Raw genomic sequence first — 13,765 nt, forward strand, 5'->3', positions numbered from 1 at the left:
AGAGCCTATAGCCAGTCATTGCAGCACTCCAGTCGTGAGAGTGGTCCCACCATGTCTCCGTGATGGCAACCAAGTCGTAGCCTGCCTGCTGCACGATGGCTTCCAGCTCCTCCTGTTTGTTACCCATGCTGCGTGCATTAGTGTAGATGCACTTCAGCTGGGCCATTGCCTTCTCCCCTGGCCCTGCCATCGTTCCCCCTGGCACAGCTCCAACAAGCCTTATTTCAGCCCCATCCCCCATCTTACCTAGTTTAAAGCCCTCTCAATGAACCCCACCAGCTCCTGGGCTAGGATCCGTTTTCCCCTTAGAGATAGGGACCCATCTGCGGCCATCAGGCCGGGTGCCGAGTAAAGCGCCCCATGGTCAAAAAAAACAAAATTTCTGTGCTGGCACCAGCCTCTGAGCCACGTGTTTATCAGGTGGGCTTTCCGTGTCCTCTCTGTACCCCTCCCTGCCACCGTAGGGATGGACGAAAACACCACCTGTACTCCCGCTCCCTCCACTAATCGTCCCAGCCCCCTAAAGTCCCGCTTGATAGCCTTGAGGCTTCTCTCTTCAACGTCGTCACTGCCAGCCTAGACTATCAAAAGAGGATAATAGTCAGAGGGGCGAACCAGGTTGGGAAGCTTCCTGGCAACGTCCCTGACCCTGGCCCCAGGGAGGCAGCAGACTTCCCTATGGGTAGGGTCAGGCCGACAAATAGGGCCCTCTGTTCCCCTGAGAAGGGATTCAGTCGCCTACAACAATCACCCTTCTTTCTTTCTTGGTGGAGGCAGTCCTGAGGCGTGGAGTCGACTTCCTCGCCCTAGGCGTCCTCCTGGGTAGGCTTCCTACCTCATCCTCACCCACGGGTCTCTCAAGCTCCAGGGCCTCAAATCTGTTGTATAAGGGCACCTGGGAAGGCAGGGCCGGAAGGGGAGGGCATCGCCTGCGAGATCGAGCATGGACCTGTGTCCATTCCTCCTCAACTCCCAGGTCCCCTCCCTCTGCCCGATGGCGACAGGGCAGGGGGTCCACCCCCATTTGGGGTGTCTCACCCCGGTACCTCTCCTTCAGGCCCTGCAGGGAGTTGCTCCACCAGTCTATCTCCCGCTCGCACTCCCCGATAGCCCTCAACCTCTCCACCTCCTCCTTGAGTTCTGCCACCATGCGGACCAGGTCGTCCACTTGCTCGCACCTCATGCACACAGTCTCTCTGCCTCCCGCCGATGGCAGCAACAGGCTCAGACACTCCCCGCATCCAGTGACCTGAACTGCTGCATTTTTGGATGGGCAGTCGGTCTGGGTGTGTACTGACTTCCTGGAGAGAGCACCGTGCCTGGTGGAGACCATTGCAGCCTAGCTAACGGGAGACTGCCGTCAGAGGAGTTGTTCGTATGTCGTTCATATCTTTATCCTAGATATGTTAGTTTCTCTTAATATCTGCATAGAACAAGGGCTTATAAACTGCTCAGAGAAGGAATGCTTATCTTCTGCTGAATGCCAAGTTTAATTGTTTCAGAAAGTATCTACTTGAAATATACTGAATCTTGACACTGAGTTTGTATAGCTTTCAAGGTCCTAAAAAGTAATATAAGTCTTGTCTGATATACTCGTGCTGTTAAACCCATGATTTTAAAAATGCATTATAATAATTCTTTTCCCTTTTATTTTTTTTATATTAAATTAGTGTTTTATTTAATATCTGTGTTGCATATAATCTAATGTATATAATCTAATATAAGAATAAATTTTCTACTTGGTTTCAAATACTTTTTTTTCCAAATTAAACCTCTTGTAAAACTAAATGTAATGGGCTGTGAGTGAAGTCTTTTTCATTTGGCTTAGATCAGTACTGTTTTTGCCTGTATAAATAGCACAGTAAGGGTGGGTCATGTTTTAGATTTTTTTTCCCCTTTGAATTAATGTATTTCTTTTTTTCCATTTTACAGTGCAAAGAAAGAATGAGGCCTGTCAAAGCAGCATTGAAACAACTGGATCGACCAGAGAAAGGCCTTTCTGAAAGGGAACAGCTAGAACATACTAGACAGTGCCTAATCAAAATTGGGGACCATATTACTGAATGTCTAAAGGAGTACCCAAATCCTGAACAAATTAAACAATGGAGAAAGTAAGTTATTCTACAAAATTTTTATTGGAAAAAGGAAAATCCATAATATGATTTCAGTTTACTGAAGTAAAGTTGAAATAATATGTCTGCGTTCTCTTGTATTGTACATGAAAAACTAATATATGGAAGAATTATAACCTCTCTTTCTTTCTCCTCAGAAACTTGTGGATTTTTGTCTCCAAGTTTACAGAATTTGATGCCAGAAAGCTGCACAAACTGTATAAACATGCAATCAAAAAACGCCAAGAATCTCAGGTAATACTTTAAAACTCTCTCTATACAAATATGTATTCTAATTATTATAACTTTTTTTAGATTATCAATTTAATAGATAGGATAGAGTTAATTTTCATCTTAGTAGCTGGTAGGGTGCTCTGTTTGGGATTTAGGATTAGAATAATGTTGATAACACACCGATATTGTAATTGCTGCAGAGCAGTGCTTACACTAAGCCAAGGACTTTTCAGCTTCTCATGCTGTCCTGCCAGCGAGGAAGCTGGGGGTGCAGCAGGAGCTGAGAGGGGACCGACCCAGGACAGCTGACCCAAACTGGCCAAAGGGATATTCCATACCATCTGATGTCATGCTGAACAATTAATATGGGGTGGCTGACCAGGGTGGGGGGAACTGCTGCTCGGGGATAGGCTGGGCATTGGTCAGCGGGTGGTGAGCAACTGCATTGTACATCTCTTATTTTGTACACATTGGTAGTAGTAATACTATTATCATTATCATTATCATTATTATTTTCTTTTCTTTTCTGTTCTAATAAACGGTCTTTATTTCAACCCACAAGCTTTTACTTTTCTCCAATTCTCTCCCCCTTCCCACTGCGGGGGGAGGCTGTGTGGTGATTAACTGCTGGCTGGGTTAAACCACAACAAAGGAACAATAACAAAATGATTACTTGAAGTGTATTTTTCTGTTCATTGTAAACTAGTCTATTTTGTTAGGATATTTTCTGAAGAATTCAGATGCAACTTTGGGATTTATCAATTACAGTTTCTGTACTTGTCTCTTTCAGCAACATAATGATCAGAACATTAGCAGCAATGTGAATACACAAGTAATTAGAAATCCAGGTAAGAAATCTTAAGTGTATTCTTGTGCTATGTACCTTAAATGTGGGATGTAAAATGAAATAAGTTTTAAAAATGTTTCCTAGAACTCCCATATTCCTCGATATAATAGGGATAGGCTGTCTTGGCATAACTTCACTAATTTGCTGATGAAATTCAACTGAGCAGAGACTGAACCTGGTACTTCCTGATTTTAGTAGCAAGTTATTTGGCCGTTCTTTTAAAATAAATAAAAAGCAAATATTTGTATTTAATTTTGGCAAGGGAGAGAGGCCTACTCAAAACTTGTAAACTTCTTGGAGGCTCTGTGCATATTTGTAGCAGTTGTAATGTCACCATGACTTCAGGAAATATGGGATGTCTTTTATTGTTGACAAAATCAGTTTTTCTATGCTCCCACACTTACCTTCTTTTAATACTTATTTTTATATCATGTCATGTAAAACTTGAGTATGTTATCATTGGTTTAAAATGAACATAATATGTTTCATTAATAAGTTGTACCTTTAGAACTGACGTTCATGCTACGGCTCTCTCTCCTTAGAGAGGAACTTCCAACCATTCTGTCTAAAAGTGCACTGTTGAAGGCCTCTACTCACCTCTCATTTGGACCACACTCATACTCTCCATTCAGTTTATAAGGCTGAAAAGCTTAGCTTCTCAGCCCTACATATTCCTAGCTTGCATGCCTTCTATTTACTTCTGAGGTCTCTCTGAGTTCACTCACATTAGTGCATTTGTCTTTAAACTGTTTAGATCTTGTTTCTGTCAAATGATACTGTCATTTTCATATTGCTTTAAATCTGACAGGTAGAAATGCTGTTTGAATTAGGTGAAGAAAAATGTATAGTGTATAAGACTTCCTTATAGAATCATAGAATCATTAAGGTTGGAAAAGACCTTCAAGATCATCTGGTCCAACCATCACCCTACCACCAATATCACCCACTAGACCATGTCCCTAAGCACCACGTCCAACCTTTCCTTAAACACCCCCAGGGATGGTGACTCCACCACCTCCCTGGGCAACCTGTTCCTAAGTCTGACTACTCTTTCTGAGAAGAAATGTCTCCTAATTTCCAACCTGAAACTTCCCTGGTGCAACTTGAGGCCATTCCCTCTAATCCTATTGCTAGTTATCTGGGAGAAGAGGCTTACCCCCAGCTCCCCACAACTGCCTTTCAGGTAGTTGTAGAGAGCAATAACGTCTCCCCTGAGCCTCCCTCTTCTCCAGACCAAACAACCCCAGTTCCCTCAGCCGCTCCTCAGAAGACTTGTGTTCCAGACCCTTCACCAGCTTTGTAGACCTTCTCTGGACATGCTCCAGGGCCTCGATGTCTTTCTTGAAGTGAGGGGCCCAAAAGTGAACACAGTACTCGAGGTGCGGACTCACCAGAGCTGAGTCCAGAGAGATGAACACCTCCCTGGTCCTGCTGGCTACACTATTCCTGATAGTAGCCAGGATGCCATTGGCCTTCTTGGCCACCTGGGCACACTGCTGGCTCATGTTCAGGCGAGCATCTACCAACACCCCTAGATCCTTTTCCTCTGCACAGCTTTCCAGCCACTCTGTCCCAAGCCCATAGCATTGCATGGGGTTGAGGTGGCCAAAGTGCAGGACCTGGCACTTAGCCATGTTGAACCTCATCCCACTGGCCTCTGCCCTTCGATCCAACCTGTCCAGGTCCCTCTGCAGGCCCTTCCTACCCTCTGGCAGATTGACACTCCCCCCCAACTTGGTGTCATCTGCAAACTTCCTGAGGGTTCCTTTAAGGCTTATAACCTTTGTCTACTTTATTAAACAGATGTTGAAAGAATTAAAGAGAATACAAACCATGATGACAGTAGCAGGGACAGTTATTCTTCTGATAGACATTTGTCACAATACCATGATCATCATAAGGACAGGCATCAGGGAGCTGCTTATAAGAAAACTGACTCTAGGAAAAGGCCGTATTCAGCCTTCAGCAATGGAAAAGATCATAGAGAGTGGGATCACTACAAACAAGACAGCAGGTAAGTTGCTTCAGCTATTGTAAAGTCTCTTAAGAATTCCCTTCCTGTAACCTGCTTGTAGTAAGCAACAAAGTGTTTTGTTTTGTTTTGTTTTGATTAATACAGAATTGCAAAGAAAGCTCTCTAATGCAGTTCTGTTGAATTGACATAATTGTAGTTCTTACCGTGTATTCAGTAATACTAATATACTGGTGTTTTGTTTGTTTGTTTCAGATACTATAGTGATAGTAAACATAGGAAGTTGGATGACCACATGAGCAGAGATCACAGGTCAAACCTAGAAGGAAGTTTAAAAGATAGTAGGCCTTATTCAGATCACCATTCCCATTCAGACCACAGGATGCATTCAGATCCCTGTTCAATTTCAGAGTACAGCCATCATAAATCTTCCAGAGATTATAGGTACCACTCAGACTGGCAAATGGACCACAGAGCTTCTGGTAGTGGCTCAAGGTCACCATTAGATCAGAAGTCTCCTTATGGTTCAAGATCTCCATTTGAACACTCATCAGATCACAAAAATACACCTGAACATACATGGAGTAGCCGAAAAACATAACAAAGACTGACATTTTCTGGACCTTCTTTTAGCCATATACAGTAAGCTAACACAGTAATTGCCTTATGTGACTTGAAAGACTGGATATTCTATCAGTAACAGTATTGTTACTTCTTCCCAGGATGCAAGGTCTGTTATCCCAACAAAAGAAAAATATTTTTGTATTTAAAGTTTATGCTGCACAGTGCTGCAAATGTTGTGGCACTTTTTCTCTTTTTTTATTTTTTTTTTTTTATTATTTTTTTTACAGGGACCTCAACACTATCCCATCAAGACTGGATCTTATAAAACTGTTTTTAGGCTGAACACAGTTTAAATTGTTTATAAATGAATTTTTAAACACTGACATATGGTCATGTTTCAAGAAGGAATGAGGAGTTTGCTTTGTTTTCTTAGTAAAGAATTCTCACTTTCCAAAACTGTATGTTTACATTTTACACTGCAACCACCTTGCCACTTTTCATAACAAGCTCGAATATTTAAATTCTTTATCTATAACTGTAACATAGCCAGGATTTCTTCTGTGATCAGTTGTAATAATGCCTTTTTACAATAAATAAATGAAAATAAATCACTGCAAATTAATTAAATTAACTTTTTTTTTTCTCTTGTTCCTTTCCCCACCAGCTCAGGCCTTCTTGTCACAAGTATGAAAAAAAAGTCAGTGTGCTAATTCTTTTTAATAAAATATCTTGATGAAACCACTGCTCAGAATGTAGAAATGGGGAAAGGGAACATTTTTATTCCTTTTGTGCCCCTTTTTTATTTGATAATTCAGATACATTTTTGTTTGTTTGTTTGTTTCTATTAAACTGTCAATATCGTGATTTGTTGTAATGAAATGATGAGAAATATTGAATTAAATTGTGTTCTGGAAAGTTTTTTTCCGGTCCATTAGTTTTAAAGGAGGAGTGTTCAATATCTGAACACTTAAGAATCAAATTAGCCAAAATTTATTGTACATCCATTTGTTTTCCCTCTTAAAATGGGCAATAACATCAAATGTGCTATGCAGCCAGATAATATTTTAGAAGATTTGAATTACTTTATTAATAGAATTGTTACAATGCACACTGATTGTACATAGATCACATCTATCTGACAAATTAAATTTAAACTAAAAGTGTGTGTGGGCTCTTGTTTTTAGCTGGTATTTTTCTACAGTGTACGTTTCTCATATTTAACCATAAAAATATTAAACTCTATGTACTAAATTTTAATACACAACATAATTAGGGAAGATAAATGTCTACACTGGCATGTGGTTGGAGCTACTCTGTTGCTTCAGTTTTTCTTGTTTTACAACTTGTTGAGCATTTTTTCTGATTAACTGTGTTTACAGGAACAAATTGACAAATCTGGTGGCCTTCTACGATGGGATTACAGAATTGGTAGATAAGGGAAAAGCAACTGCTGTCATCTACCTGGACTTGTGTAAAGCATGCAGTGCTTTCTCACACAATATCCTTGTCTCTAAATTGATGGACGCATCACTCAGTGGCTAAGGAATTGGCTGGATGGTCGCACTCAAAGTTGCAGTCAGTGGCTCAATGTCCAGGTAGAGAACAGTGATGAGTGGTGTCCCTCAGGGGTGAGTATTGGGACCAGTGCTGTTTAACGTATTTGTCAGTGACATGGATGGTGGGATTGAGTGCAACCTCAGCAAGTTTGCCGATGACATCAAGCTGTGTGGTGCAGTCGATGCGCTGGAGGGAAGGGATGCCATCCAGAGGGACCTCGACAGGCTTGACAAGTGGGCCTGTGCAAACCTCATGAAGGTCATGTGTAAGGTCCTGCACCTGGCTCAGGGCAATCCAAGTACAAATACAGACTAGGTGGAGAATGGATTGAGAGCAGCTCTGAGGAGAAGGATTTGGGAGTGCTGGTTGATGAGAAGCTCGACAAGAGCAGGCAATGGGCACTCGCAGCCAAGAAAGCCAGCTGTATCCTCAGTTGCATCAAAAGAAGCATGACCAGCTGGTCAAGGGAGGAGATTCTCCCTCTCTACTCTGCTCTCGTGAGTACTGTGTTCAGCTTTGGGGCCCCCAATATAAGAAGGATATGTACCTATTAGAATGAGTCCAGAGGAGGGCCACGAGGATGATCAAAGGGCTGGAACACCTCTCCTATGAAGACAGGCTGAGGGAGCTGGAGCTGTTCAGCCTGCAGAAGAAAAGGCTCTTGGGAGACGTTATAGTGTCCTTCCAGTACTTTCAGGGGGCTTACAGGAAAGAGGGGGATGGCCTCTTTGTCAGGGCATGTAGTGATAGTGTGAGAAACAAAGTTGTATTTTTGCAATAGCAGGTGTTTTTGCAGTGTAAAATTCCACTAACCTTGCGTATTCAAAAGTGATTCTGCAGGCATAACAGAGGCATAGCAGTGGGGAGTATGTAAAGCAGGTAAGGGGAAGGTCCCACTATCCCACGATAAGGAGGATAGCTAAGAAAAACAAGATGAGCAGTGCCAAATCAGTTAAAAAAAAAACACAGGCCTTCTAACCATGAGATAAGAAGGAAAAAAAAAGGAAAAGGAGAAATTAACGGTTGGGCAAATAAAATTGTACATATATGGTATAATAATAAAGGTCAAGTAGTTTGTGAACCTGTAGTACTCAGCTTATGAGGAAACAGGGGAGGAATCAAGCATCAGGTAATAGGGAATATAAGGTTATGATATACTTTTGCTGTGCACTCCTGCTTGCAGAACATCCACCATTGCAATTGCGAATAAAAATGCTACTTCACTGAGATCCTTGCCTGAACCTGTGTTATTGGCTACAGATTGTTTCTCACAAATTGGGGGCTCATCTGGGATCCAGTAACCTTCTGGGGAGCCCCATTACCACCGCAGCAGGATGGCACGCCCCACTAGTGTTAATGGAGAAAAGGTCTCCTGCCTCTCGACACCCCCTTACGAGGAAGTTGTAGACTGTGATGAGGTCTCCCCTCAGCCTCCTCTTCTCCAGGCTGAACAGGCCCAGTGACCTCAGCCGTTCCTCGTACGTCTTCCCCTCCAGGCCTTTCACCATCTTCGTAGCCCTCCTCTGGACACTTTCCAACAGTTTCATGTCCTTTTTATACTGTGGTGCCCAGAAGTGCACACAGTACTCGAGGTGAGGCCGCACCAGCGCAGAGTAGAGCGGGACAATCACCTCCCTTGACCTACTAGCGATGCCGTGCTTGATGCACCCCAGGACACGATTGGCCCTCCTGGCTGCCAGGGCACACTGCTGGCTCATATTCAACTTGCTGTCTACCACGACCCCCAGATCCCTCTCTTCTAGGCTGCTCTCCAGCGTCTCATCGCCCAGTCTGTACATGCAGCCAGGGTTTCCCCGTCCCAGGTGCAGGACCCGACACTTGCTCTTATTGAACTTCATGCGGTTGGTGATCGCCCAGCTCTCCAACCTGTCCAGATCCCTCTGTAAGGCCTTTACACCCTCATTCGAGTCCACAACTCCTCCAAGTTTGGTGTCATCAGCAAACTTGCTCAAAATACCCTCTATTCCTACATCCAGATCGTTTATAAAAATATTGAAAAGTACCGGCCCTAAAATGGAGCCTTGAGGGACCCCACTGGTGACCGCCCGCCAGCCTGACACAGCCCCATTTACCATAACCCTTTGGGCCCTACCCGTTAGCCAATTGCTCACCCATCATATGATGTTTTTATTTAGCTGTATGGTGGACATTTTGTCCAGTAGGATCCTATGGGAAACCGTGTCAAAAGCCTTGCTGAAGTCCAAAAAAATCACATCAGCTGGTTTCCCTTGGTCCACCATACGGGTGATCTTATCATAAAAGGAAATCAGGTTAGTTAGGCAGGACCTACCCTTCACAAACCCATGCTGGCTGGGACCAATGACCGCTTTGTCCCCCAGGTGTGCCTCAATAAGTCCGAGAACCAACTTCTCCATGATTTTACCAAGCACTGACGTGAGACTGACAGGCCTGTAATTGCTAGGGTCTTCTTTCTGACCCTTCTTGAAAATTGGCACAACATTTGCCAGCTTCCAGTCTACCGGGACCTCTCCAAATTCCCAGGATCGTTGAAAAATAATTGAAAGAGGTTCCGCGATGACATCCGCCAGCTCTTTCAGCACCCGGGGATGAATCCCATCCGGACCCATGGACTTGTAGGGATCCAGTTGGAGTAGCAAATCCCGCACACGTTCAGGGTCGGTTGGGAGTTTGTCATCCCCACCGTCCCGGCCCTCCAGCTCAGGGCACCCTGGGTCCCGAAGCCCATCATCGGCATTGAAGACAGAGGCAAAGAAGGCGTTAAGCGTCTCTGCTTTGCCTACGTCATTGTCTGTGAGGAGACCTTCTCTATCAAGGAGCGGCCCTATGTATTCTTTAGTTCTCCTTTTTCCATTCACATATCTAAAAAAACCCTTTTTATTTTCTCTCACAGACACATCCAGCTTCAACTCTAGCTGTGCTTTGGCCACTCGAACTTTCTCCCTACAAACACGAACAGCATCCCTGTATTCTTTCCATGACGCCTGGCCCTCCTTCCAGTAGCGAAACACTCTCTGTTTCCGCCTAATCTCCATTAGAACATTCCTGGTCAGCCACGCCGGCCTCCTGCCCCGCCTGCCTGACTTGCGATATTTTGGAATTGCCTGATCTTGTGCTTCTAGGAGGCATCGCTTAAAGAGTGACCAGCACTGGTGGACATCGAGGCCTTCAAGAGCAGTTTCCCAGGGGACCTTGCTGACTAGTTCCCTGAGCAGCCTGAAGTCCGCTTTCCCCATATCTAGGGATGAGGTTTTGGTGGCACTTTTCCTTCTGTCACCATAAATTTTGAACTCAACCACTTCATGGTCGCTATGACCGAGGCGGCCACCAATCACCACATCTCCCACCAGACCCTCTCTGTTTTCTAGCAACAGGTCTAGGAGGGCACCTTTCCCAGTTGGCTCCGTTAGCACCTGCACCAAGAAGTTATCATCTAGGTGCTTCATGAACCTCCTGGACTTGCTCGTGTCAGCCGTGTGGCACTCCCAGTTAACGTCCAGCAGGTTGAAGTCCCCCATAAGGACAAGGGGAGTTAATCTCGAGGCCTCTCTTAGTTCTGTAAAGAATAATTTATCGGCACTATCGTCCTGGCCAGGCGGTCTGTAATAGACTCCCACAACGACATCCCCTTTATTCGTTTGTCCCTTGATCCTTACCCAGAGACTCTCAACTTTGCCATTGCCGACCTGAAGTTCCATTTGGAAAAGGACCGTCCCATTCCCTTTTATTCCTTGGGGCGTGAAAATACAAAGTGTTTTCATTACCAAGTGGTCCTGTTACAATGTTTGCCCCATTAATACTCATATATATACACCTCCAAGCTCCCGCACTAGATTCCAACTCACAATTACAACCAAGTTCTCCTTGGCGGCTTGTCATATTACGAGCTGACCAGAAATGTTTAAAGAACACTTGTGTCCCATTCTCATCTTGCCACCTCCAGCGGTAGACCCTTACCACATGCTGCTCCCTAGTGGTGTTATCACGCTGACAACTCAGGATTTGAACGTCGAATTGTCCCTTTGATTGTGCTCTTGCCATGGCTTTACATCCAGGTCCAAAAAATTCTTTATATGAGCATTTCAGCCAAGTCCCATTTTTCAGCTGGACGTGTGTAGCGTTCTATTTTCCTTTACTTGCTGTACAGTTTATAGGTCCACATTCAGGATCAGTACAATCATATCCGGGAGATAGAGTCCAATTACAAATACTTTTTCCCACCTCTACTGTTCCTGTTCTGTTTAAACAGTATATACCCTGCTCTGATGAGTGCAATTGTGACGGGCTTTCTTCCTCTTTCCAAAATTGTGTTCCATTATGAACTTCACTCAAATTACTAACCCACCACTTAGGTTCAACCAGGCTAGCTACCCAGGGCCAACTTTCAGTTCCCCTTGGTCCCTCACAAACCCAGCAATTGCTAAGGTTAAAAGCCTTGGCCACTTCCTCCCCCAGAATGAAAAAGTTATTCCTCCATTCTTGCCCATGGCTTAATTGCCCCTGTAAAAATAATACCAGGAAGTATAACATCCTTCTGTGTCGTCCAGGGGGTAGTGTGGGGGCATGAGAAATGCCTTCAATCAAGGGGTTGGGTCCACTTCCAGGATCGATTTGAGCTTGTGTTACTGTTCAGCCTTTGAGGGTGATCCAGCTCCTGGAAAACTAATTACAACAGGTTTTTTTGTTTGTTTGTTTGTTTGTTTTTTAAAAAAACAATCTTATTTATTATATACATATATTTTTGTTTGTTTGTTTGTTTCTTTTCCCTGGGACAACCTGGCTTTAGTACGGGAGAAGTCCGGTCAAGGCCCTCTCACTCGGCAGTCAGTACCCATAGGGGTTGCCTCCCTCGGTAGACTATACACACCGCAGTGGAGGGTCCTGCCCTGGTCTTGCCTTCTCCCTTTCCTCCCTTCGGGCTTGTCCCCTTTATTTGGCATCTTTAATTCATGCAGAGCCTTGATTTCAGCGGTCCTGTGCCTTGGTGATGGTGGTACTGCAGAGAACTGACAAAGGAACCGAGACTGGTTAAGAAGGCAGGATCGGTGAAGAATTAGGGAAGAAAGGAAGGTAGGCACTCCGGTTTTGAGAACTGACCCGGTAACTCTGTGCACAGACTGAGGTAAGAAATATTAAATATTGCCTTGGTGGTCAGGTAAGACTCTTGTGTGAAGTGTGATGGGGATGTACTTTTGTATGAAGTGAGTGTGGAGTCCCAGTCCCTGATTCTGTAGCTCTGTGATGGGTGTGGCCGGAGACGTACAAAGCGAAAGTTAAAAGTGAGAAAGGAAGAGTCTTGGGGAAGTCTGGAGTACGGTACCCCCTTGCACAGTAAAGTGCTTGGCAGTACACCCCCATTTTCTAGAACTGGAATGTTAAATCTGACAGGTAGAAATGCTGTTTGAATTAGGTGAAGAAAAATGTATAGTGTATAAGACTTCCTTATAGAATCATAGAATCATTAAGGTTGGAAAAGACCTCCAAGATCATCTGGTCCAACCATCACCCTACCACCAATATCACCCACTAGACCATGTCCCTAAGCACCACGTCCAACCTTTCCTTAAACACCCCCAGGGATGGTGACTCCACCACCTCCCTGGGCAACCTGTTCCTAAGTCTGACTACTCTTTCTGAGAAGAAATGTCTCCTAATTTCCAACCTGAAACTTCCCTGGTGCAACTTGAGGCCATTCCCTCTAATCCTATTGCTAGTTATCTGGGAGAAGAGGCTTACCCCCAGCTCCCCACAACTGCCTTTCAGGTAGTTGTAGAGAGCAATAATGTCTCCCCTGAGCCTCCCTCTTCTCCAGACCAAACAACCCCAGTTCCCTCAGCCGCTCCTCAGAAGACTTGTGTTCCAGACCCTTCACCAGCTTTGTAGACCTTCTCTGGACATGCTCCAGGGCCTCGATGTCTTTCTTGAAGTGAGGGGCCCAAAAGTGAACACAGTACTCGAGGTGCGGACTCACCAGAGCTGAGTCCAGAGAGATGAACACCTCCCTGGTCCTGCTGGCTACACTATTCCTGATAGTAGCCAGGATGCCATTGGCCTTCTTGGCCACCTGGGCACACTGCTGGCTCATGTTCAGGCGAGCATCTACCAACACCCCTAGATCCTTTTCCTCTGCACAGCTTTCCAGCCACTCTGTCCCAAGCCCATAGCATTGCATGGGGTTGAGGTGGCCAAAGTGCAGGACCTGGCACTTAGCCATGTTGAACCTCATCCCACTGGCCTCTGGCCTTCATTTTTGGATGGGCAGTCGGTCTGGGTGTGTACTGACTTCCTGGAGAGAGCACCGTGCCTGGTGGAGACCATTGCAGCCTAGCTAACAGGAGGCTGTCATTACAAGAGGTGTTTTTATGGGCGGTGGGGAAAGCTCTGCCTGCGTGAACTGCCACGCCACTCCCTTCTGACGTGCCACGCCCTTTTTGCCCACCTTGGTGATGTCATCTTGTTGGATGTGCACCCATGTAACTG

At 44.8% G+C, this 13,765-nt stretch overlaps 1 protein-coding gene across 3 annotated transcripts; it reads left to right on the plus strand.

Annotated features, from left to right (window-relative positions):
• Positions 1 to 1,937: 1,937 nt before the first annotated feature.
• LOC311426538 (chromodomain-helicase-DNA-binding protein 1-like) lies at positions 1,938 to 8,514 on the plus strand. Of its 3 annotated transcripts, XR_014686801.1 has the most exons (6): positions 1,938 to 2,111; positions 2,270 to 2,366; positions 3,136 to 3,193; positions 4,996 to 5,206; positions 5,420 to 5,894; positions 6,016 to 6,890. XR_014686801.1 is itself a non-coding variant. In XM_084502964.1 (5 exons), the coding sequence occupies exons 1-5, from the start codon at positions 1,945 to 1,947 to the stop codon at positions 7,268 to 7,270; spliced, it is 696 nt and encodes a 231-aa protein (XP_084359090.1). In that variant the 5' UTR covers positions 1,938 to 1,944; the 3' UTR covers positions 7,271 to 8,514. The 3 variants fall into 3 exon arrangements, 2 of the variants coding, with proteins under 2 accessions (XP_084359090.1, XP_084359089.1); XM_084502964.1 differs by lacking the exons at positions 5,420 to 5,894; positions 6,016 to 6,890 and adding an exon at positions 7,108 to 8,514; XM_084502963.1 differs by having other exon boundaries at positions 5,420 to 6,890.
• The last annotated feature ends 5,251 nt before the right edge of the window (positions 8,515 to 13,765 follow it).

The sequence above is a fragment of the Aythya ferina genome (assembly GCF_964211825.1).
Source record: "Aythya ferina genome assembly, chromosome: W".
In the NCBI taxonomy this organism is placed as follows: Eukaryota; Metazoa; Chordata; class Aves; order Anseriformes; family Anatidae; genus Aythya; species Aythya ferina.